This window comes from Haemaphysalis longicornis, unplaced genomic scaffold (genome assembly GCF_048455015.1).
Source record: "Haemaphysalis longicornis isolate Haplotype H1 unplaced genomic scaffold, Haemaphysalis longicornis Haplotype H1 scaffold_3, whole genome shotgun sequence".
In the NCBI taxonomy this organism is placed as follows: Eukaryota; Metazoa; Arthropoda; class Arachnida; order Ixodida; family Ixodidae; genus Haemaphysalis; species Haemaphysalis longicornis.
The window spans coordinates 89,653,588-89,678,578 of record NW_027526335.1 but is presented as its reverse complement, the minus strand read 5'-3'; the positions used below and the strand labels follow the sequence as shown (position 1 = coordinate 89,678,578).

General features: G+C 43.0%; 1 protein-coding gene across 5 annotated transcripts in view; it reads left to right on the top strand.

Annotated features, from left to right (window-relative positions):
* Positions 1 to 24,991, top strand: part of LOC144174827 (sodium- and chloride-dependent glycine transporter 1-like) — a 193,308-nt gene that overhangs the window by 159,248 nt on the left and 9,069 nt on the right. For all 5 annotated transcript variants that reach the window (XM_077703738.1, XM_077703736.1, XM_077703735.1 and 2 more), the window contains exons 2-13: positions 2,359 to 2,569; positions 4,355 to 4,489; positions 9,877 to 10,020; positions 12,024 to 12,177; positions 14,575 to 14,707; positions 15,972 to 16,106; positions 17,116 to 17,219; positions 18,217 to 18,454; positions 20,089 to 20,217; positions 21,389 to 21,488; positions 22,729 to 22,838; positions 24,559 to 24,723. In XM_077703738.1, the coding sequence (XP_077559864.1) occupies positions 2,359 to 2,569; positions 4,355 to 4,489; positions 9,877 to 10,020; positions 12,024 to 12,177; positions 14,575 to 14,707; positions 15,972 to 16,106; positions 17,116 to 17,219; positions 18,217 to 18,454; positions 20,089 to 20,217; positions 21,389 to 21,488; positions 22,729 to 22,838; positions 24,559 to 24,723 (1,758 nt within the window). The remainder of the gene's footprint in view (positions 1 to 2,358; positions 2,570 to 4,354; positions 4,490 to 9,876; positions 10,021 to 12,023; positions 12,178 to 14,574; positions 14,708 to 15,971; positions 16,107 to 17,115; positions 17,220 to 18,216; positions 18,455 to 20,088; positions 20,218 to 21,388; positions 21,489 to 22,728; positions 22,839 to 24,558; positions 24,724 to 24,991) is intronic.

Sequence of the window (24,991 nt, the reverse complement as noted above, 5' to 3'; positions counted from 1 at the left end):
CCCCGTGTTCTGGTAAAGATTGGGGTTGCAGCTGCTCTCGAAAGGGGGAGAGGGTTGGCGTTATTCGAGGGCTAGCGCATACGTCAGGCTAGGCAAGACCAAGCAGTTCTGTCCCAGGACACCGAGCGCATGCGCCAGCATCTACCGCCAGAGAAGCCGAGTGCAAGCGACAAGCCGCCGATACAACGAGGAACCTTTCCCCCATCAGCATCTGATTGATTGATTGATTGTAGGGTTTAACGCGCCGACGCAACGCAGACGATGAGGCGCGCCGTAGTGGAGGGCTCCGGATTAATTTTGACCACCTGGGGATCTTTATCGTGCGCCGAAATCTCGTACACAAGGGCGTTTTTGCTTTTCGCCTCCATCAGAAAAGCGGCCGCCGCGGCCGGGAATCGAACCCGCGACCTCGTGCTCAGCAGCGCAACGCCTTAGCCACTGAGCCACCGCGGCGGGTCCATCAGCATCTGGAGTGGTTTACAACAGCTGCGCTGCACTTCCTCTTTCGCAGGGGGGGAAAGGCGTCCATTTTTGTTCAGTATATTTGAACTATACTGAAGTAAAATGTGTCATCGCGAGTTAGATATAACCAGTCATTTCCACAAATAACATGCTGGGAAATGATCCAGAATAATTGCAGAAACTCCCCGAAAAGAAACCCCGGATGAATTCGGAAACCGCTCATCTAAGCAGGTAGCCGCTTTAGTTTCGGCTTCATGCTTTACAGGTGTACATTACCAGGAAGACATTTTGGGGGACGATATAAGTTCTCTGATATCAAAATAACCAGGGCCCAGGGCCTTCTCCCTTTGAGGCACTCTACACCGAGGCTTCCTAATGTCGGCTTCACCATCATGCAAAATTCGTTTCTGGAAAGACGTCTTTAGGGGTAGTATAAGGAATCTGGTGTCAAAGTGCGAGAGCCCCAGCGCCTTCAATAGATGCCCGAATGAGACCCCGTGGGGCCTTAATAAGGAGTGTTGAACGCCGAACACATCTTTAAATCGACTTCACCACTATACGCCAGTGCATTGGTTTAAAGAATTTTTTTTTTTTTCTCCGGCGTTGGAGACGGTCTTATATAAAAATATGGAGGCCCAAAGGTTTTAATTAGGAAAGCTTTGTTATGCGGCCAAAGTGCGGCACATCAAGCGTTAAAGGCGGTCTGTTTCTTCCTGGAGACCACATCGAAATGGTTGCGTATTTAAAGCGCACGCAGAGAGCTAGGAGGGATGGTAACGAAAGAAAATGTCGTAATTGGATTTCACTTTGCCAAGCCAGGAAGGTGGAGGAGTGAAATCTGGGTCATGCGGAGTCGCTAATCTAGCTTTCGCCGACGTTGTGCTTTTTATTAAATTGAGGAATGTCTCGGCGACCTCTTTGGCTATTTTGCCGCGCATCTGTATGTGCGGATGAGCGGCAGAGAGGGACAAGGGTATACTCGCTTTTCGTCATGTCGTGAATGTCGGTGACTCCCTCTGATTATTTAGCTGAGCCACTAAAGACAGCATAGTATTTCCTTCGCTACAGAGCGGAATATTTCCTAATGGCATTATGGGTGAAACGTGCGCGTGGGGAAATTGTGAATAGTTGCCCACCTAAGCCCTTCTTCGCTTTTTTTATCGAGCGGGGGTTTACGATATAGCGAAATGATCTCCGTGCTTCAAACCGCATCGTTCGCAGAACTAAGCCGTTCTTCGATGCTTGGAAGAGACGTCCCTCGCGATTCTCCGCCGCGATTTTGAGGCTCAGCACAATGTGTCCACCTTGCTCCGGGTTGAGCCTTGTTTTAGTTCACACGTTTGCTCGCTTTAGCAGCAGCATTGGCCGCTTGTCGCTCTTTTTATCGACCGCCATAAATAGCATTTATTCACCGCTGTGTCCATTCCTTCCTCTTTTTTGCCGCATACTCGGCCCCGCACTCACTCTACACTCCGTTGTACAAACGCGTACAAAAGCGAGGACGGGACGAGTCGAGATGTCGTGCGACTGTCGCGTCAAGCGGTAGGAGGAAGCAGTTGCACCAAAAGTTGCGCTAGTTGGTACATCGTGGAAGTTTAAGAGCGCACAACTGACTATGAACGGACAGAAAGGACACAAACAAGCGGAAGGAGGTGCGAGCCTCTAGTGCTTCAACTATACGTCTCCCAAGCAGCTAGGTCGGAAGTGGTGCGAACGCCGCACCAATGCGCCACCGGCTTAGCTGACTTCACCCCCTCTCGCGCTATCTCTGTCGTTCCCTGTTCTGTGGCTGCCCGTTTTTTGCCGACATGCGCCATGGTCATTAGTAGTTAGTATTTTGTAAAAAACGACCCTCGTCAGCGACCTCTCTGACCGTTGCTGTTCTTACTCTCGCAGAATGACATGGAGCGCGAGTTTCCACGGGTCAGCTCCCAGGTGCCGCTGTCCCCGCGCGGAGGCGAAGACGAGGAGCGGGGCTCGGACGGCGAGTACGTCGAGCGTGGCACGTGGACCGGCCGCTTCGACTTCATCCTATCCCTGCTGGGCTATTCGGTTGGCCTGGGGAACGTCTGGCGGTTCCCCTACCTCGTGTACAGCAACGGGGGCGGTGAGTCATGGCCTGTTCGCACGCTCCCGAGTGAGTGAGTGAGTGAGTGAGTGAGGTAGTGAGTGAGTGAGTGAGTGAGTGAGTGAGTGAGTGAGTGAGTGAGTGAGTGAGTGAGTGAGTGAGTGAGTGAGTGAGGGAGTGAGTGAGTGAGTGAGTGAGTGAGTGAGTGAGTGAGGGAGTGAGTGAGTGAGTGAGTGAGTGAGTGAGTGAGTGAGTGAGTGAGTGAGTGAGTGAGTGAGTGAGTGAGGGAGGGAGTGAGTGATTGAGTGATTGAGTGAGTGAGTGAGTGAGTGAGTGAGTGAGTGAGTGAGTGAGTGAGTGAGTGAGTGAGGGAGGGAGGGAGGGAGGGAGGGAGTGAGGGAGTGGGGGAGTGAGTGAGTGGATTCGATGAGTCGTTGTCAAGCAGTAACTGGGGCATTCATTCGGCTATTCATGCAATCCTAGGCTTCCCAAAATAGCATTTCATGAAATATTGGTGACGGAGGAGGTCCGAACTGTCTTTTTGCAACTAGCAGTTGCGGATTCTTGCTGGGTGGCGAAGCGGCAGGTAAATGATGCTATTAACGGCAGCAGACTAACAAATAAAGAGAAAAAAGATAAAGAAAGGGGTGAGTACGGGAAGAAGACTGCAGCAAAAACAATTATCAAATTAAGCTAGCGCTAAAGTGTTCGACATTGTTTTGAAACGAATTATGAAATAAAATTAGCAGCTGCATTCACGGGGGTGCTTGCGCCGTAGAAGAGGTCTGCAGCTATTTTCCGATCATCCCAGATACAGCTGATCTCATCGCGAACCTACGCGCCGAAGCTGCACTTTGGCTATGGAACGTGCTGTAGTGGAGGACAGAAAATTTATTTCGACGGCGTGGGGATCTCCAACGTACGCCGGAATCTCGACGCAAGGGGCGTCTTCTCTTTTGCCCCACATCAGAAGAACTGGCGGCACGGCCGTGATCGAACCCTCGGGCTCGTGCTCAATAGCACAACGCCTTAGCCACCGCGGCGGGTTGCTTCGAAACTTTCGCAGGGTCCCGGAAAATGCGGTTTAGAGTATTAGTGTACAGACGGACGGCTGCGCACAGCAGTAAATTATTGGGAGAAGAAAAGGGAAACATAAACAAGCAAGTGCGTGCACTCAACTCGTCACTTATTCAACATAAGTCGCGGTCGAGAACAGTACGTGCTCGACAGCCTTCACCTGTACGCGGTTTAGTGCACGTGGGCTTCGAATTCCCTCAGCAGCATTCGGCGGGCTCTTATAATTGATTCTGACAGCGAGCCTGTATGATATATGCACAATTGCGTATTTGTTCGCGCGATTTTCGGTTGGATTGGTTGGTAGGTCGGTTTTGATGTCAGCCACTGACTGGACTGACTGATTGACTGACGTTTCCCAGAACTGGGCTCATAAGACACGAATGTACCGAAGGCATTCGTGTCGAATGTACCGAAGGGCATGAAACTATCGCAAGGTAATAATGCAACACGCGCGTACCGGGCGCCGGCCGGCTAAACGCGACGTTTCCTGTCGTGGCGGCACGTCTCGCACACGTTATCGCGGTTAGCGACGCTCTGTAACGGAAACGGGAGGCCGCGGTACTTGCTTCCTCTTGGTCCTTCTCTGTGCATTGCGTTACCGCCGTAACGGCGTCGCATTCACACGTGCACGTTAGTTTGATGGGACGAAGCGTTTCGCGGTCACGGTCGTTTATGGTTCGGAGCATTTGAGGAGCTGGCGTGGGGGGAGGCGATTTTCAGCGCCGTCTCTTCCTCCTCCTTCCGCAGGAGCCTTCCTCATCCCATTCTTCGTGATGATGATCCTGGCGGGACTTCCGCTCATGTTCATGGAGCTGTCCTTCGGGCAATACTCTAGTCTGGGGCCCATCGCCATATTTGAGCGCTTCTGCCCCCTCTTCCACGGTGAGTGGCCTGCGATGAGCGGACGAGCCATCACTGGCGAAGTGTTTTGGCAGCATCCTCGAATAAAAAAAATGGCATTTTATTTTATTTGCCGCCCTAAATTTTCTTGGCTCACAGTTCATTCAAGCAGAATCGCTTAGAACGGCCAGGAAGGGTGTCTGTGCTTACCGCCTTCCGTAAGGATGGCTATTGAGTAGCTAGGAATTAAGCTAACCTAGTCGAGCTCAACTCCCGCATACGCAGCGTCATCTATTGCTTTTCCTCTGAATTACGAAGGATCAAGCATTCTTTATTCGAACTTTTATAAGATTGCATAACACAGCGCCAAGTGTTTTTTTTTTTTTTTTTGCTTTTGCACTTAGCGGTTTAAAGCGACAATACGTGCGAAATTTCGCGTATTTGTTTTTATGGAGCGGTATAAGTTAATCAAAGCTAGAAAAATTCATGACCTGAGAGTATATAAGTAGTGGCAGATTCGCTAAATAGTAGTTCTCACCCGCCACGTCCCGGGGCTCTTTGTGGTTTTGTTAAAGTTACGGGTGATCACTCGATCAAGGGGACATCATTACACGTAAAGTGTTGACGAAGCAATCCATAATTGCTCGTAAAGTTGCCCGTAGACTACTAGTCTGGCCCTTTCTTGTTTGTATGTTAGGTGTTCTTCCACAACCCTTTCTCTACGCAAAAGAACATTAACGACCTAAAAACGTGGACCATACGAATCAGCCACAATATACCTGCCTTGTGGTGCAGCCGATTGCTGCCAAAGCTGAGCAAAGAGAAACGGCGGAAGGGGCGGACCGATGGAGAGAGAGTGTGCGAGAGAGCGGGGAGGCAGCTGTGTGGCCATGACTGGAACTTTCCTTGATTAGGATTGGGTTTGTTTTGTGTCATGAGACTTTGTCGACTTTTCACTTTTCAGTAATAATTCCAAAACCGACGAGGAGACATTCGCATTCGTTGAGCGTGGGCGGGGAGCATGGAAGTAAAAAGATGGAAGTTCGTTTTCATCCAAATCCTCCGTACTCCTCCTCCATGCCCGCGCCAAGTGATTAGCGGATACAGCTCTTAAATAGAGTACATTCGGAATCTAGGATACCTTGAAGCCAGGGCCACTAGACCATTAAATGCCGCCAATGCCTTTTACAGAAACTAAATGCATTAAGTGCATTGCTTATGGTAGTTATGTAAGTTGCAATTGTATACTCTACAATTTGGTTGTGAAATGTTTGTGGAGAAACGGTTACTGAAAAAGGGCTTGGTTTTCAGTTGTTGCGTAAAATAATACGCCTATCTCGTATGTGCGCGTCAAACTGCTGACAGTCCACATGGTGAATTCTTAGTTTGTGCGGTGTACAGGCCACCAAATAAAAATATTGCACTCTTTTTAGACGAGCTTTCGGCATTTTTAAACAAGCACAGCAATAAGCAGATAATCTTAGCTGGAGACTTTAACATTGACATTACTGATACATCGAAAACTGGAGTCAATGACTACTTAACGCTGTTAGCAGGATATGGGTTTGAGAATCAAATCCAAGATTTTACACGAGAAGAAATCTTAAGTGATCGGTTGACGCAGACATGTATTGACCATATCAGTACCAGAACGCCGAAACTTGATGCATTTGGTTGGGTCGTTAAGGAAAAAGTGGCAGACCACTATTTTACTGTATTAGTAATTTCAGGAGATAACCGATTGCCCCCCGTAGAGCCAGAGCTAGAAAAATTAGTGTTACATGACAAAGAAGTTGACCGACAAATTAAATCTTTTAACTGGGATGCACTCTTAGAAAGTAAGCACTTGGTGGCTTATGATCTAATGGCAAAAAAATTTGAGGACATTTACAATAAATCAAAAAAGAAAATAAAGCTTCGGCGCAGAAATGTAGCCAGCCCTTGGATAGATAAGGAGATAATGGAACTAAGCTATCAAAAAGGCGTCTTGTTTAAACAATGCCGAAAAAACCCAGACAACACTATTCTGAAAGACGAATTTAAACAGCTGAGGAACAAACTCACAGCCAAGATAAGACTAGCAAGAAATCAGTTTTCAGCCTGTCGAAATAATGTAAAAAAAACTTGGGGCATAGTTAATAACATTTTGGGAAGGGCTCCAGCGAGGAACATTGACTCCACACTAAACGAAGCATTTCCAAGAGTTTCAGATCCAGAATTAGCCGAAAATTTTAATGACCATTTTGCGGAAAGTGTGAATAAGCTTCACAATCAGTATAGGTCGCAAGTATCTCATACCCACAGTTCTGCCCAAAATGTACATTCAGCTTTCATGCCCAGTACTAATGAAGTTGAGCTTCAGGATGTAATTAAAACAATGCGCATAACGAAATCGCCAGGGATCGATAAAATCAGAATAAGAGATATTATTCATAATTTTGAAAAACTGAAAAAGTTACTACTCTTCATTATCAACGAAATCTTTTTAACTGGTAAAATACCGGATCCGATGAAAGTAAGCATGTTGAGGCCACTGCACAAAAAAGGAACAAAAAAGGATTACTGTAATTACCGGCCAATTGCAATACTTTCATGTATAACATGCATAATGGAAAAAATTGTGTATAAGAACATGAATTCTTTCTGTACAAAATATAACTTACTGAATCCTGCTCAGTTCGGTTTCCGCAGTGGAATAAGCACGATCACACTATTAGAGGACTTTAACGACTTTATTTGCCATGAACTGGATAATAATAATGTTGTTCTTTCGTTGTTCGTTGATTTGCAAAAGGCGTTCGATACCGTTGACCATCAATTATTATTGCACAAATTGTACGATATTGGATTCAGAGGCCCATATTTGTCGTTCTTTAAAAATTATTTTTTCAATCGGGTGCAATGTGTAAAAGTAGGTACTTCTTTAAGTAAAAACAGGGCAGTGAATTTTGGTATTCCACAGGGTTCTGTGCTAGGGCCTCTTTTGTTTAATATTTATGTTAACGACCTTGCCAATGTACCACTAAAATCTAAACTTTATATGTACGCTGACGACACGGTCTTAGCCTTTCCGAGTAACTCGTATGATGAAGCTGCAAGAATTTTTCAGACTGACATATGCCATTTGCTCGATTGGTTTGTTTCTAATCGTATTTTCATTAATAAATCAAAAACGACCCTACTTTGCTTTCATAGCCCACATAAGCGGCTCACAATATCTAGGCCTATTTATCTACACGATAGCGGCTGCCGTCAGTGCTTCTGCCCAACTGTGCCACGATCAAGTACTGTTAAGTACTTAGGTTTAACATTCGATGAAACACTAGCTTGGGACACGCACATTCAAGAAGTGGCGAAGCGCTTGCGGGTAGTTTGCAGTTATCTTTATTCCTTACAATTTACATCAGATATTTTAATCAGAAAAATGGTGTACAAATCATTGGGAGAGTCAATAGTACGTTACGGGCTAACTATCTATGGTCATGCCTCACAATACCGGCTAAACATATTAAACCGTATAATAAAACGAATATCTCGCAGCATTTCATATGGAACACTCCTTCAAGGAGAGGACAAAGATTTAACAATGCATCAACTAGAAATGCTGTCTGTTGACAAACAGTTTGCCTTTGATGCACTTTGCAAACATTATTTTTCAAATACCTTTAAAGTAGACAACAAAAAACAAAGACCTTTGCGCCGTATTGAAACGTATGTAATTCCTCGCGTTTATACCAATTACGGGAAAAGAACACGACCCTACTTTGTACCTTCTCTTTTTAATAAACTTGAAGTAGATGCTGCCCTTCATAGTTTTAAAAAAATCAAATTGTTCCTGCGCTTATGGCTAACCGAAACTTCTTGATTTCTTAGCTATACACCCGCACACTTGACATGCTCATGCTTGTATTGTATAGGTTTCATAATAAGTTATTTAAGTTTGCATTGTATATGTTCTTCCATTACATTGTGTTAGTTGAAATTTCTTTTGTTTTGTCTGTTATCGAACAGTAATTGTTGTCAGGCCAGAGGAAGTTCCCTCCTCTTATTTACCTTTGTATATTTTGTAAAGGGCATAGGCATGTGCCCCGTGCACGAAGTTGGGCTGCCCAGCCCGCTCACAAGCATCGCTGCTTATGTGGGCTGGAATGTATAATGTGTACTTTTCCTGTAATAAAGATTATTATTATTATTATTATTATTATTAAACGTAATGGTAATAAATTCGTGTTAGGTTTGAAAGCGTTGTACAATGTGTCAGTCGATCTCCCCAGTCAAAGGATACTTCAGGAAAGATTCATACTGCGCGTCTATTTTTTTTTTCCTTGTGCAAAAATAAACCTTCTTTAAAAGGGAACAGCAGAAATTTAGAGGAAAATTGTGGTTTATTACTCTGTCATAAAAATCGGTAAAACACGAAAGGGAAATGTGCAGTGAAACCGGCAGCTGAGCATGATTTGCGGGTCGGCGGATGTCTTGTGGGTGGGCTTGGAGAGCGACGTCCTGCTAGGGTCACTACGGCAAAGGTGTACTGCTGTCATTTCCGTGACGGATATGACGTCAGTCAAACCTTGGTATATCCCGGCTTAAAACATTTTCTTGTTGAATTATAAAACTCGAAAGCGAACAACCCTAAGTATAACGTACTCTTTAGGTATAAAGGTTGCTTCCCCGCAAGAAGACCCTGTGTGCAGGGGTGCAACCTTTACAGGCCGTTTGCTTTCTTGTACTGGCATCATTTCCGTGACGATTATAACGTCACTTAAATGTTTCTGTATCCCGGAAGAAAACACTTCCGCGTTGAAATGTAGTGTACTCGTAAAGAGGAGCACTGCACCATTTCTAACTGCTTTTTCAGATTATTAGAGAGATGTGAAGAAGTGGGACGAAAATGTCTGACACCAAAATAATTTTTTAACATGCAGGAATAAAACCTTTGTATACATGTTGCATGCATAAATGTATATGTATGCAAATACGTACTTAAATGCATGCTCACGGAAGGGTCATTATGGCTGAGCAAGAGGATTCCAGAAGGTTCATAAGCTGTTTATGAGATCAGACTTGGTAAAGCACTGCCCAAGCGCATTTATGCCAAAGGAAGAATTTCGCATGCAGCAGAAGCTTCACTTTACCTTAGTTCTCGTCTTCACCCGCATTATGCTCAAAGTCATCTGAAAACTGCAAAATAATTCTGTCTATCCCGTTGCCTTGCATTGTGGAGCTTTATCCTGATTTTTTCTTTTTTTCGATGCGGACAGTTACTGACTATAGACCCCTGCGGTTAGGTCCCAAATCTTTTCCGCTGGCAACGTAACGACCGATAAGGATTCCTCAATTTTGCCCACAACGGGCATTTCAGCGCTTGTTTTTTTTTTTCAAAACGACTCTAACATCCCTGACCTGCTCCATTTCTTCTTTCCTTTTAGGTCTAGGCTACGGTATGGTGATTGTGTCCGGCATCGTGATGCTCTACTACAACCTGATCATTGCCTGGACGCTGTTCTACATGTTCGCGTCCTGGTCGAAGACGGTGCCGTGGGAGAAGTGCGACCCCGAGTGGTGCACTCCAGGTGAGAGGCACTATACTTGCCAATGCTGTGCCGTCAGCGTGATGTAGTACAAATAAATTTAAGCTATCCATTTGGAAGCTTCACTTGGTTTCCAGACTTAATTGGACAACTGCTCGGCCCACTTGAAGCCGTATCAACAATGTAAAAATGCTTATGATGCTACACAGAAGGAAGGATGGAGGCCGTTTTTTTTTAATAAGTAGCCTTTTGTGTGTAGCTCTTTGCAAGGTTACCTTGAATGAGCTCGGCGTTGGCCCGAACGGCAAACCCAGGGAAAGCCAGAAGCGAACCATGCATGCAAGCGATGTATAAGAAATTATTAATGCTTACCAACGTCAAATAATGATTGATCAGACACTGATAGTAATGATGAATAAGACGGATCAAGGTGGGATCAAGGACCACTAAAATGAATTAGGAATGATTAATGTTTGATTGGTGATTGATAGTTATGATTTGTAAGGTGGGATTAAGGTAAAATAAGAGGGATTCAGGTGGTATTAAGGTAAATTAGGGTGGATTAAGATGCATTAAGATTATTTAAGGATTGTAAAATAGTTTCTCCCAATAACCCCCGACGGTCTCAGGCATATTTATAAATCCAGCCGTCCATTCCATTCCCATCTTCTTCTGCATCCTGTTTCCCGAACCCCACGCATGAAGGCCCTGTAGTGAAGTAGTTGTAATTCTCGCCAACTTTCTATTTTTTATCCATTTTTTGTTTTGTTGCATTGACTCTAACCTCGGTGTTTCATGCTTTAGATGGAAGCCCTCAAGTTTTCCTGCCCTAACACGTCTTTTTTTCGTATTCATCCTTTCATTTTTCTAAATAAACACTTGCAGATAGATATTCGTCCGGTTCATGCAGGTTAGTGGTAAGCAAGTTACTTCACTTTGAATTCCAAATGGGAGCATAAGGCAAAACCTAATGCCATGATCGCAGCATGGTTCAAGATATGAAGCAAGTAAAGTTAATAATTTAAGCATGCTTGATCTTACTGTATCTACCCATAAAAGATCATTTCGTGTGCTATTTCACCTTGTTACCCCGTAGCCATTTGCTCGAAAGTCACGCTTTTGTTATCGTTATGTAATTATTAAATTACCTTTAATTAGGTGGATTTGGTACTACCTCTGTTCAACTGCAATTGGAAAATGGCTTTTTTTCCATAGATTTCTACTAGATCATGACCTACAAAAATGGCACTCATGCATGCTTTGAGGCCGAATGCATGAAGCAAAATCACTAGTCTCAATTTGATCAACGCCGAGTGAATAACCGAAATATTCAACCAGAGACACATTAAGACTGCTTATTTGAAGGAATGCGAAAGCCTTGGAGTTCCACCCTGAAGTGTTTTAAGCATAAAGTCGAGTCTCTGAAGCCAAACAAACTAGACTGAACTGGTTTAACCAAAGCTGTTTCCGAGAAGAATGGCGGCCAAACAACGTTTTTTCGCTCTTCATGTGAGCCCGACCGGTCAGCCTCTTCTACCACCACCGCGCCACATGGGAACTCCACGCTCCGCCGCATGGCTCTGTGCATGCCCAGGCTTTGCCCAGCAATGGAGGGGCGCTCTTTCTTTTCACGGTTTATTTCTAAGGTTTGTTGTGTGCTCGTTGAGGTATTTTTACCACCATATTTTGGTCTTAACAATGCAACATCGTTTTATCGTAATCTTACATACATAAGCGCATCTGTCTCGTCGTTCAACAGCATTTTGTAGTAATAATAATAATATATATATATATATATATATATACATATAAGCACATCTGTCTCGCCGCTCTTGGTTTTCTTTACGTGTTTTTTAAGAGTTCCTTTTTGAGGAATATCCAAGGCATTTTGGCGTTCAGAAGTGTGCATTACTCAAAGATCGGAAGGACCATTTTGATTCTTTTGCATTTGAGAAACGACACACTGGATCTCCCATTGTTATTGGCCACAGAAAATGCCATGTTTCTTCTTTTTGCTCATCCCATGTGTTCGTGCTTTCTTTCAGCCTGTTATCAGTATGAAGATGCCGACGCGTGCTTTAGGATAAATGGGTCGTATTACAACCAGACGTGCTTCAACCAAAGTATGGCTCAGGAGCTGAACATATCAGCTCTCGTAAAGAACATGGCGAAACGAACGCCGTCGGCCGAATATTTCAGGTAAAGTTTCAATCGTTACTTTCTCTTTTGTTGCTTATTCGCATTGCTAAATATCCCACTGCGCCAGGAATCGGCCCACCATTTGCCGGAATAAATAACACACGAAAAATGAGACACGTTTATATAAATCAAAATTTAAAGAATGAAAGGAGGTCTTCGCCTCTCTGTAGACAATATATTTGCGTCGTGCTTATTGCAATGGGCAGGCGTTTGGTGAGGCGGAAAGATGTCATTTAGGGCGGGAAGCACTGGCATTACAAATACGATTCCTCTGTAATATGAACAGCGTAACGTGAGTCCAACAGGATCCCGTTCCTCACGAGGCGGATGGCGTCATTTCATTTTGCTCGTCAATGCTTATATAATGTGTTCATGTAAACAAGAGGGATGAGATGATGATCAAACTCTTCATTCTGGGTGAAATTCTAAACTCAGAGTCACATATGCCCACATAATATTCTCTAAAGAACCCAGGTAATATCTTTTCACTAAAAAAATGGGAATCACCACGCAAAATAAAACATAATTCACAACATTGCGGCATTTCTATCATTTCATTCTTTTCCGTGAGACCGACATATTTTTGCGCGCTTTTTTGCGCAAAAGAAGGGAAAGGTCAAAGGTTGGTAGGGACGACTCTGAGCACTTGCGAAAATCAAACAAATGGTGGTCCACTCTGTTTTAACCTGCCCGTGATCTTGTGACAAAAAAATTAGTGCTTTCGTGACGGAGGACGTTTTATTTGTGCCTGAACTTCAATTACTATCACTCTCAAATTTTTTTATCCCTCTTGAATCTTCTAGTTTGGTAGAGCAAAACTCAGAAAGAAAAGAAATCGGGTTGAGGGCTGAAAGTCAACAGCGATCATTAAAACCCGCAGAATGGAGCCACACTGCACAGTATTACCGCAGCTGCTGTTCCTCCCTCGTCGGGGCGGAGCTGGCGCACTTATCTGCGACAGTTTTGCGACCTTTGATCCGCATAAAGATTGCACGCTTGGGCAGCGTGGACCTCCGTGGGCATGCAACCTTAGTCCTAATTAGCTCTTGCACATAAAAAGTCACGCACGGTCTGCCTGCAAGCGAAAAGAAAAGGTGTGGCAACTGTTACTGTGCAGTAATAACATCCATGCACGTGTCTGGTGCCACTACGGTTGTCGTGTGTGCCGGTGAATGCGGGAAGCTCCTCACACAGTCTGCGACACTATGCAGACATTGCAATGACATAATGCAATGTAATGTCAAAGAAGTTCCAAACTGAGACACAAACTATTAGAAAAATCGATAATGCTTTTGTGCTCAAAACCAAGTAAAGTGTGGGCAGAAGGGGAAGGACGTTTCTGTTGATTCTGCACAATGCTCATTTGTGCTAGGCGAAATGATTTTCAATGTGTTTTATAACACCTCTGGTCAGGCCAACCATGCTTGCTTACAACCTTGAGTATTGAAGGCATGCCGTGCTGATTAAAGAGATGTTTTGAAACTTCAAATACATCGCGAGTAGTTTTTGCTGTTTGATTCGATTCGCTCTGCAATTTACACCCTACGGATGCGACGTTTTAGAATATTCGAAATTTATTAATAGCGAAGATTAGAAGTCGGATCTGCCACGCAACATGCAAAATTTCAAGCTTCAGCACAAGGCAAGGTGTCCCAATACTGGCTTTTCTGCATAGCGCCAGGGCTATGCAAACGAGCCTGACAGGTACAAGTTTGGCGTGAAACAAGATTATACTAGCTCTTTTGTATGTTCGTTGAGGAACAAGATATTGAGGAACCAAAATTTCTTGATAGCAGTGTATGCTAAATTTTTCTTCCACTGCTTTGCCACCTTGTCTTAATCCTTGGTTAAAATTTCTTGCACCAATTTTTTATAAAGCGCTAGTACAGGAAAACTTAGATGTGGTAGGTACTGCCTCCCCAATTTCTTTTTTCTGTAGCTATGTTTTAGTAGCTGTATAGACATCAAAGCAAAGATATTTATTAATATTGAAAATATTAAATTTTCTTTGCAGTCAGTTTTTACTACGAGTACCTAGAGATGTTCACTTCGATCAAGAGCCATTTTTTACTAGCCGTAATTTAAAATTTGTTATTCCCAACGTTTATTCAACGTTGAGAGTACAAGAGACAGGTGACAGGTGACAGGCGACATACAGAATACAGGTGTGAGATGCGTTTTTGTGTGTAACCAAGGGCCACACTCAAATAGCTTTACTTCCACTGTTTTTAAACAACAAAACTATTCTAGAGAAGTTGATGTAACTAACGCAATACCCGGGGGAAATAAATGCATGGCAGCACCATTATCCTACCAGTGGTTGCTCATGACATTGAAAAGAGAAACAAAATGCGTGTAAAACTTAAGTGACGAAGTTTTGTTGGTACCCTATTGCAGGTTTTTTGTGCTTGGCGAGTCGTCCAGCATACGAGAGACGGGCGAGATACGGTGGCCTTTGGCTCTGTGTTTGCTACTTGCCTGGATCATTGTCTTCCTATGCCTCTGTAAAGGCGTCCAGTCTTCTGGAAAAGTGAGTCCCTCGTGCTGACATGCGGACCTTCGTCTCTGGGGGCCATATCTCTGTGAGATACTGAAATTTGGTAGGCTGCCGAGTGTCATACCCTGCCAAAATTGAAGATATGCAAATAAGCAGCTGACTAGCTTTTGTCAGAAAAGAGAACAACATCCTTTACAGAAAAAGCCTCCATAGCACTACTTTCTTCTCTTTATTGAAGTGCGCGATTGTTCGAAATCTTTAATACAATTCGATAGTACTTGTCATCAAATTCCTATTCATTCAAAATTTTAGATTCAGTGTTTTAAATATTTGGTCTTTCCCTGATATTTATGTGTGGCATATATATTACTAGAGCTTGTATTGACTGCTAAATAGGCTGTAGTGCTAGAGCAAAGGGTTCGCTGATGAATCTTGCATCCAAAAGGCCAGATGTCGGCAAATGGCGTAACGCTACTACGAGTTCTAGCTGGTTTATTTTCACTTAATGCAATCCATAGTGACAATGGGCCACAATGCTGCGCTGCTGAAAAAAAAATACGGTTCAATAGCGGAAAGCAAATCTTCTGCACTCAATTCAATGTTCGGAGCTTCTTTTCCTAATTTTCTTATTTGATTCAATTAAAAAATTTCACTCCTCGAATACCCTTTCTGTATATATGGCCAACATAAGTCAGTTTGTAGCTATATGAAAATTGTGTGCTTAAGGTGGTCATGATTGCTCTACTTTAGAGAACTGCAGGGGTTGTACCCGGCCAAGCCTAATGTTTAAGTTCAGTATGCTCGGTACGAGACGACACAAGGCACATGCATCAATGCAATCACTACGACTCCCCCTCTTGTTTACTTTTCGTGCAACACATCCTCATCTCTACCCCGCTTTTTTGGGGCCATCGAGCAAAGTATGTGCTTGTGTAAGCCATGAACTTGTTGTTTCGTGACTGCATCAGAAGTAAAACAAACCTGATTGTCACAGATGTGATTGCTACGCTATCTTAAACAAGTTTTACCGCCCATGTAGGCCTGTTTAGAACAAAAGAACAACATGCCTGCCCACCGCCTTTGTGAAAACCCTCCATCTGATCTTCACTGACTGCCACAGAACGAGATGTTTAGTCTAGTTTCTGTTCATGAAGATCTTTATAGTTCCTTAATGTTCCATGAAGATCCTTATAGAGCAGATGACCCTTATAGTTATCACTGATTGACAGGTTCATCCAAGGTCATTTCATATGATACTCAGTCACCCTGACATGTGTATGTTTGCCCACTTTCCCAGGTGGTGTACTTCACCGCCCTGTTCCCGTACGTGGTGCTGGTGATATTGTTCTTTCGGGGTGTCACCCTGCCAGGAGCCTACGAGGGCATCATGTTCTACGTGACTCCAAACTGGAGGCTGCTGCTCACCCCACAGGTATTTGCATGTCTGCACACATATCTACCTTGGCAATGCAAGGGTTGCGATGGCTAAAGAGCGCCGTACGGGCAGACTTACTCAATATTTCTGAACAGCGTCAAGGCACTTCAGTCTTTAGTAAGCAAAAATGTAATCATTCACCAAGTCTAACTTATTATGGAGGGCTATGAGAAAAATCAGTAAAACCAATATGCTTTGCAGCAAGGCGAACAGTTTGCACTTCACAGAAGTTCAGCTGGTAGAAAAATGGCAGGGGATTATGTAGAGGGCTCCCCAAACAGCTTCACGAACCCAGTTTGCATCTTGCTTCTCGGTTGTGTCGGGCCAAGCCAAGAAAGTACAACTATTATGCCTAGCACAGAATCATTACCCGACATTTTCGCAAGTATAGGGTTGCATCAGAGTAATTGCATCAGAGTAATAGTAGATACGTGTCTCCACAATTTAAAAACATTATGTTCTATGCTAAGACATTCTCGTGATTTTCCCCAATTGTGTCAGCCGATAGCAACTTTTAGGTTCCATGTGTTTTCTTTCCTTTTATTTAGCACGCTCATTGTGAAGCTAGCCTTGAGAGAAATCCTGGTCGTCCCACATGCACAACCAGTGTTGTAGTTTTATTTAATGATGTCGTTACAATTTTCTCTTTTTAACAGTTATTCATTGTTCTTTTCCATGTAGATTTGTCTATATGAAAGTGTTGTATCATTCTGGTTGCCAAGCAGGAATTCCCAATGCTATTATTACTCGCCAACCACACAACTGTTTTATACGCAGCTGCTGTTTCTTCCCACTACATAAGGGTTAATGGGGTACGACCACATACCTGAACAGTCAGAAAGCATAAAATAACTTCATAGAGTTCAAGGTATGTTCGAGCATTTTATCAGCAAACCCACTTCACAAACAAACAACAAATTATTTACCAAAATATTAGTGCTAATACAGTTATGCTCATAGCAAGAAGGAATTTTTTTATATAAATTGCTTATTTATTTCTCCTCAGGTATGGGGAGATGCGGCGGTGCAAATATTTTTTGCACTGAGCCCGGCCTGGGGTGGACTCATCACACTTTCGTCCTACAACAAGTTTCATAACGACTGTTACAAGTAAGTTTTCATTTTCGCTAGTGTCCCATTGAATATATATCTACTTTGTTATTTTCTTTGCTTGTGTGCTATTGGCCAGCTCAGTAAAAACAATTTTCAGACACATTGATACAAATGAATACATATGTCCGGTTACTGGGAAGCTAAGGGTGAAATATTATCTCAAAACAAGATCTTGAGGTTTTGTTGGTGCATGCACAACCTCTCCGCTTGTTAAGTAAGAAAGGTGACATTTTTAAGTACGTTTTTTTACAATGTTACCGACGCTTTAAAATTAGGAGGCAATAATGGAGAGACCCCTCGATACAGTGGTGCCATAGTAAAGTAGCATATACTTGATTAACGAATCAAGCTGCAGAAAAAAAACATTACGTATCAATAGGAGCATTAAAATAAACATAAGTTACCTAACTCATGCAGACAAAAACATGATGTACGGTAACGAAAATAAGCATCCTAGTAGCAAAATGCAAGGATGCAAAGAACTCGGACCTTTGTGCCCCAGTTATAAGTTGAACACCTTTTCTCCTTAATAAATAACGCATACGATTCCAGGAGTTAAGCGCAAAGCAATGCGGCCTGTATCTGCTCTAGCGTTCTTCCTTTGGATTACGTTGCAGAGTGCTATTGAATCTACATTCGTACCAACACGAATCAATCTGTGAAGGCCAATCTCCCTTAGAAATTCATATTACAACAGCATGCGATAAAATCACTGCTAAGCTGGGCCGTAGAACACGACCGGTGGCAATGCACATGGCCACTCTCGGTGCTGCGGTGCAGCATAGCCTCACTCAACCAGTCGATGCATGGGCCATTTTGGTGGACTCTAGTGCTTCCCTTCAACACAAGATGCCGCTTAACCTATGATCATGTTCATGTGTGAAGCCAACATCCGGCACATGTGTGCATTAATGTGGGTCGCTCTACTGTGCGACGGCATCTCCCGTTAAACGCGACCACTCTCCTGTTGCGCTTCTTGTCCTCTTCCGCGCAGAGACTCGCTGATCGTGTCGGTGAGCAACGTCCTGACGAGCATCTTTGCGGGCTTCGTGATCTTCTCGGTGATCGGGTACCTGGCGCACGAGCTGAACGTCGAGGTGGAGCACGTGGTGGACCAGGGCGCCGGCCTGGCCTTCATCGTCTACCCCGAGGTCGTGGCCCGGCTGCCCATCGCGCCCCTCTGGGCCTTCCTCTTCTTCTTCATGCTGCTCACGCTGGGCCTCGACAGCCAGGTACGAGTACACGAGGTGCTGGGGTCCTCTTAAGTGATTGTGTGCCTGCCACCACACTGGACAAAGGGTTCTCTCTTAGGTTTCTGACTTTCTATCTCATCGGAGTACAGATTTTGGGTACAGCTAGCCCATCTCAACAGTGTTGAATCGAATTGAATTTATTTATTTATTTCGCCTTTATGTACAGCCTATTTTCTTTCTCTTCCCGCAGAAGCACCCTAAGAAGCTTGTATGTGTACGGGGAATTCCAGCAGATCACACAAACATCAAACACCCACTCAGCTTACAACAGGCATAAAAAGCAATTTACCATGCATTTGAGCAGCAAAGTATGCTTAGTCTAAGCACACAGGAATTAAACATGCAAAAAAACATTCATAACTACGTAAAAATTACAAAGTGCAAGGGAGAAGTGGGCAACACTAAGGACATCTCTTTGTGGATTGTCAAGCGAAACAGAGCATGCACACAAAGGAGGCAATGTAATAAAAAATACCATTACAGAAAGACATTGAACACTACTCTGATTGCACCAATTTCTTTAAAAGTCTCTCTAGTCTACTTGCTATTGCTATGTACTATTAACATGTGATGTTAAAAGAGTCTCTTGTCATTGACACCTTTTGCATTAGGCTTATACTCTTCGTGGTGATTAGAATAGATGGGGAGGAATTGAGCTGTACTATTTATCAGGGTGCAGCTAGGTAAGAAGTGGCATGAAGAGTTGATGGGGGGAAGAGGGATGGGTGGTGACCCAATGCCTTTCCATTGTGGATCCACCAGTGGTTGAGTGTTGATTTTTTTTTTGCACGTTCTATTGTCTAATTCTACAGTCATCTGTACATGCACCATACCATTCAGTAGGAATCTTGTAGGACATGGTGGCAAAATGGTACCTGAACTAGTCAATGATTATTCCGACTTTTATTGTTTCTTATGCCTGCTGCTTAGTTTTAATGGAACAAGCACTCGGTTCCTCAGGTGAAATACAGCCGTATATCAGCTCAAAACTCATATTGTTTGCATGTATCGAGATTATTTCCTTTGAAATGCGAGATCACTGCTTCTGGGGGTTTGTGTTTTTTTTGGCTCGAGAAATATGTCTGCTTGTCAGCTGGAATTCTTTGCTAAAGCAAAAACATTTTCGTGCAAAGAGATTAGGTAATGTCCAGAGCTCACATATATCGTTAGGATTTCTGCATTGGTTGATCACTGAAAATAGCAGACATTAAACATTTTTATAGCGCAATGGCTTTTCACCCAACACAATTTTGATAGACCACCTAAGCTTCTGAGAACAGCTTACAAACCAGGAAAAATTATTTCTTTGACATTTCCTTGTTGAAGTGTCTGACTATCAACTTTAGGCCTGGAGCTATTCTACGCATATACTTAAGGTGCTATGGCTCCAAAAATAATAAAAAGGGAGTATGAATAAGCGTGCTAAAGAGGTAAAAGCAGCAAATTTTAGTTGTCACTAGATGTTACAGAGAAAAAACAATAATTTAGCACTCCTGTTGACTCCAAACAAATCCTCACTACAGCATTCTTCCTGCAGGTAGTTCCCCTAACAGTAGAATAACTCAATTCAATTGACATAGTAAGTTTGTTTTATCTTTCCCCTTTTTTTTCAGTTTGCCCTTTTAGAAACTGTCTCAACTGCTATCTTTGACCGGTTCCCGAGCCTGCGAGAAAAGAAGACCCTCGTGGTTCTTGCAATATCAGTCTTTGGCTACTGCGGTGGTCTAATATTTACCACACGGGTAAGTACGGCTGCCAGTTACCCATTGCTTCCTTGCTGCTACTGTGCCTGGGTTGGTGCTTCCATTGCAACATCGAGGGAGGGTATATCCGAACAAATTAATCTCTAATTTTTCAGTCAAAATGTTTCGACATGTGGCATTCACAAACCATGTGAATGTCCTAAATAAAGCAAACGTGATCATGGGGGTGCCTTGCTTGTACACTAAAACCGGGGTTGAAATTGAAAGCTTAGCTTCAATGTTCCTAAAGGGGTCCCAATATTGGCTAACAAAAGCTCCAAAAAACAACGAATTAACGTCTGAAGTGGGGCCAGTTGGTTCATTCTGCACAGCAAAACAGCACACAAAATGTGGAATAACAGTAAAGCGATACACAGATGAGCCCTGTCTGTGCATTACTTCACTGTTAGTCCTCGTGTTTTGCCACGTTTCGCTGCTCAGCGACAAACTAAGCACCCAACTTTACCATCAGCTTGACCGAGTGCTCTCTCTTAATCCAGGAGCGACCACAGTGTCTCTTGGGGCGATCTGGTATTAAAATGTATGATAAAAGTCAATAAAAAGAAACCTAAATGTTCTCAACACAAGGTAACCAACATTCATATTTGAAGTCGAAATCTAAGGTCGAGAGAACATACCTAGTGGTAATGTACTTCTCCCACATTGTTTAGCCATAAAATTTGCACACCCCCATGAGTCAATGTGGCTGCACCTTCCTTTTTCTTGTGGCAAAATTGTACATACGAAACCTGTGTACATATGCAAGAATGAAAATAAATTATCAACGATTACCTCCCCCTTCGAGTGCACAGGTATGGAAGGCTTTCTTTATTAAAACTATGACCACATTTTTGTGCTTACGTGAATGTGCACAATCGACAAGTGTAGGCATCGCCATCACTGTACATGATTCCATGCACTCTTTACTTCACGAAAGCAGCTTAGCACGTTTAGCAGTGAGCCACTATCTGAATATGCTAGGCCACTAGGTATGGGTAAAATTGTCGCTAGTGTCCCTTTGATAATATGTCCCATCGCATTTCTGTGCTCTATTCGCTGGACCTGTTTTACACAAATGTGGTAAGACGACTTGCCCGATTTGGTTTAAATTGGTAACCGGTGGGTTTCAGTAAAAAACAAATTCTTCATAACATATGTTTTTATGCTACAGGCTGGAGTTCACTGGCTGGAGCTTTTCGACAAGTATGCTGCAAGTTTATCTGTGCTAGTCATTGCCATAGGTGAATGCACATTGATATCATGGTACTATGGTAAGTACTTACAATTTATGTTATGATGAATGATTTATGTATTGGTCTGCATAACGGCTGCTAGAAAATAGAGAAATCGCAAAATGTTTCTTTGTAGGCACGTCTTGAAGCTTGATCTAAAAATAAACATTTAAAAAGTCATCGATAATACTATAACTTCTTATAGACATATCATTGCACCTTCATCCAGGTTTATAAACATCGGATGGATCAGCTAGCAGTTATGTTAACATGTCGCTGTCAGAATACATTCGAGAAAATTTGTCAGAATGTTACTTGGGGCTGCTAATCTCGTGTAGTTTTTGCTTTTTTAAGGCTTTTTTATTTGAAAAAAAAAATCAGATGTTACCGTTTCCAGCCTTTTTATAAAGCACTGCAATTAGGTCAACGGAATTAACTACTCGTTTTATTGCCAGCGTGAGCATTTTATAGCTATCATTCATAGACCTCTTTTTGTTTAATCACGCACAATTATATTCGGTATACACCCTCACAGTGTGTAGACGCGTATACCTCACCATGAGATATTTAATGTATCCCCACAGCTGATTTTCGCAAATTACTCGCAAAGGGAAGTGTAAATTTCAGATTTTTTTCGCGGAATGTTTTCACGCAATCGTCCCACGAAAATAATAAAAAGAGATGTACAGAGAAGGCGTAACGTAGCCAATCATCAACTTAATAAATAATTTTTAATAACGTATTTGTCTAGCTAGTTGGTTTTCCTTAATTCTCCGCAGTTAAGCACACAAAATTTCATACAGACACAACAGACGAGGACAGAAGCTTTTTAAGGAAAATAGGCAATTTTTAAACATCATTGAGCTTCACCACATATTCGGGCCGTAATATCCCTTTATAACTTCTGCAATTTATTAACGGCATAATTACAAAAGAATGTTATCAGATTGATCAAACTGGCCTTAAATGATTCACGCAGTGCTACACTAGCTCTACATGGGAAACATTACAATTGTCCTATGGTTTAAAGAAAATCATAGAAAACTCATCAATGCTTTATACCACGAGCATGTCTTGATGTCAATCTGAGTGCCAATAGAATCATAATTTAGTAGATGCTGAAATCGTGTGCCACGATAACAACCTCACTGAAGATGACAAAAATAAGCTGTTGAAATCGCCCCATTTTAGATAGCTGACCATTGCTGTGTCCGTTAAGGAAAACATTTGTTGGGCATTTCAGATGTCAGTGTTCATTGGTTTTTTATTGTCCCTGCAGGAGCGGAAAAGTTTCTCTGTGACATTGAGAAAATGATTGGGTCTCGTTCTTACACATGGACGATGTTCTGGACCATCATGTGGAAATACTTTACACCAGCAACACTTGTCGTAAGTTCTTTTTCAGCGCGAGAGCCACCATGCCACTTACAACTTCTTTAATTAACAAAGAATGTACCTAAAGCTAGAAAAATGCCTTCTCTAGTCGGCACTGTCATTTGTTTAATCCTGCGTAATGTGGTTGTGGAACAAAAGTTTTACAGTGGAACATCGACTGGCCTTACTACAGATCTTTCAAGGTCGTGGCTGAGATTGCCAAGATATTTCGAGGTCTTGGAAACGCCGTTCAAAACGCCAACTTTTGGTTTGTCGGTGCTGTGCGACGTAAAACATCCAACTTCTAGACGTCAAGTTTCCGAGCTTTGAATACTTTTGTAATACTGTTTATTATTTGATTCCATTTGCTGAACAGTTTTCCCTCTCAAAGTATTCAGTTTTCGAATATTGAAAATTCACGAAACATAGAGCAATGAAACTTGGGTCTGCCGCGCTACATTCAATCTTTTAAAAAAGCTTCACCGTACAACATGCTTTTTTTGGGTTGGCTTCGCTGCACGAAGCCAAATCTGTGCAAAAATGCCTACCACGTCCTAGCCTTTTGCGAACCAAGTGCTTGCTGCCTCTGGTGTATGTTGGCTGAAATGGAACGCTACTTGTGCGAAAAATTGAAACCCGGAAAGTAATATCCTGTCCATATAGTTCATGAATGAATTATTACTTGTTGGCTTACAGTAAGGTCATTCTAGTCACTAGCATACTTAGCCTCTCAAGGGACCAACAAAATATACACTTCCTGTATCTACAGCATGTTAAGGAACCTGCATTTCTTCATGGCAATGTATGTAAAATTTTTGTTCCGCTGCTTTGTCCTCTCGTCTTATCTTTTATTTTCAATGTTTTGCACCATTTTCTCCTCAAGCTACGCGAGCACTCAGATGAGAAGTCCTATGCTACATTTTTTTGTACGTGTACGTTAGGAGCACTGTGCGCACTAAAGCAAAGCTATTTGTATTCGGAAATTTTAACTTGATTAGGTTCCAGATTTTACTATTGGTAATTGATTTGCAGTCGCAAATTTGGTGTTCGCACACCTCTGTTAACCTCTTGTTTGCAGATACTTTGCTGCTTTCACCTGTTGTCTGTATTTACCCAACCACTAATAGCTTCTGCATGAAGGTGCAGTTAGTGTGTACGTTCTATAAATAGAAAATTCGTGCCATAATAATGTGCGTTACATGTTCAAGTAACGGCATGCCACTGCTCTTTACACAGCATCCGTGCTTCCTTCATAAAAGTGCCTTGACGTAGCGGAACTTAGTGCGTCAGGATCATATACACCAGGCAGCCTGGGCTATCAAAGTTGCTGTTAGTGCGCTGGTCGCGATTGTTTTTGAGTGAAGTACGGAGCTGTTTATGCACATGTATTTATACAGCCACCTGCCAGTACAGCATTGAAAAGAGAGAGAAATTAGCCCCAATAGTAGTAAGCACGAGTAGCAAGCTCCTACAGCACTAGTAAGCACCCACAATACTAGTAAGTACTTTTCTCTATTTTTTCGTACACATGATGAAACACCACGAAAGATGTCAGCCGATCAAAACACCAGCTGAAAGCACTACTTCTGATTCTCGCCTTTCATCCTGTAATCCCATTGGGGGCGGCATATAATTTTTCCTCGTCACTCTCTTTGGCACACTTTTTTGTAGCCTACCCGTGCTGCTGCTCTCATCAATGCGCAATCACGTGCATGATATTCTTCGCTACCCGCAGTTTATCCTGATCTTCAACATTGTGGAGCATTCTCAAGCGAAGGGTACCAACTACCCGCCCTGGGCCATCGGCGTCGGCTGGACCATCGTGTTTATCCCGATCGCCACCATCCTCGTCCTCATGGTCATCAAGCTCTGCTCCGTGCCCAAGGGAAGCCTAGGACACGTGAGTCAAACGCGCCTCATATAGTGTGCTTTCTTTTCTATTAAGGTGGAAGACAGATGATCTTGGCAGAAGCCCACACGAAACTTCGACTAAAAAATACAAGAAAATTTGGGGATGTTATGCTTGTTGCTCCTGCAGGTGATCTAGAGTGATGATTGCACATGCATATGTATATTTTAGAAAAAAAGGCTCCTGGCTATTAGGTTAACTGTACGATTGAATAGTCACAGTGAAAAAGACAAGAGTTATTCTGATGTTTCGGCCTCAG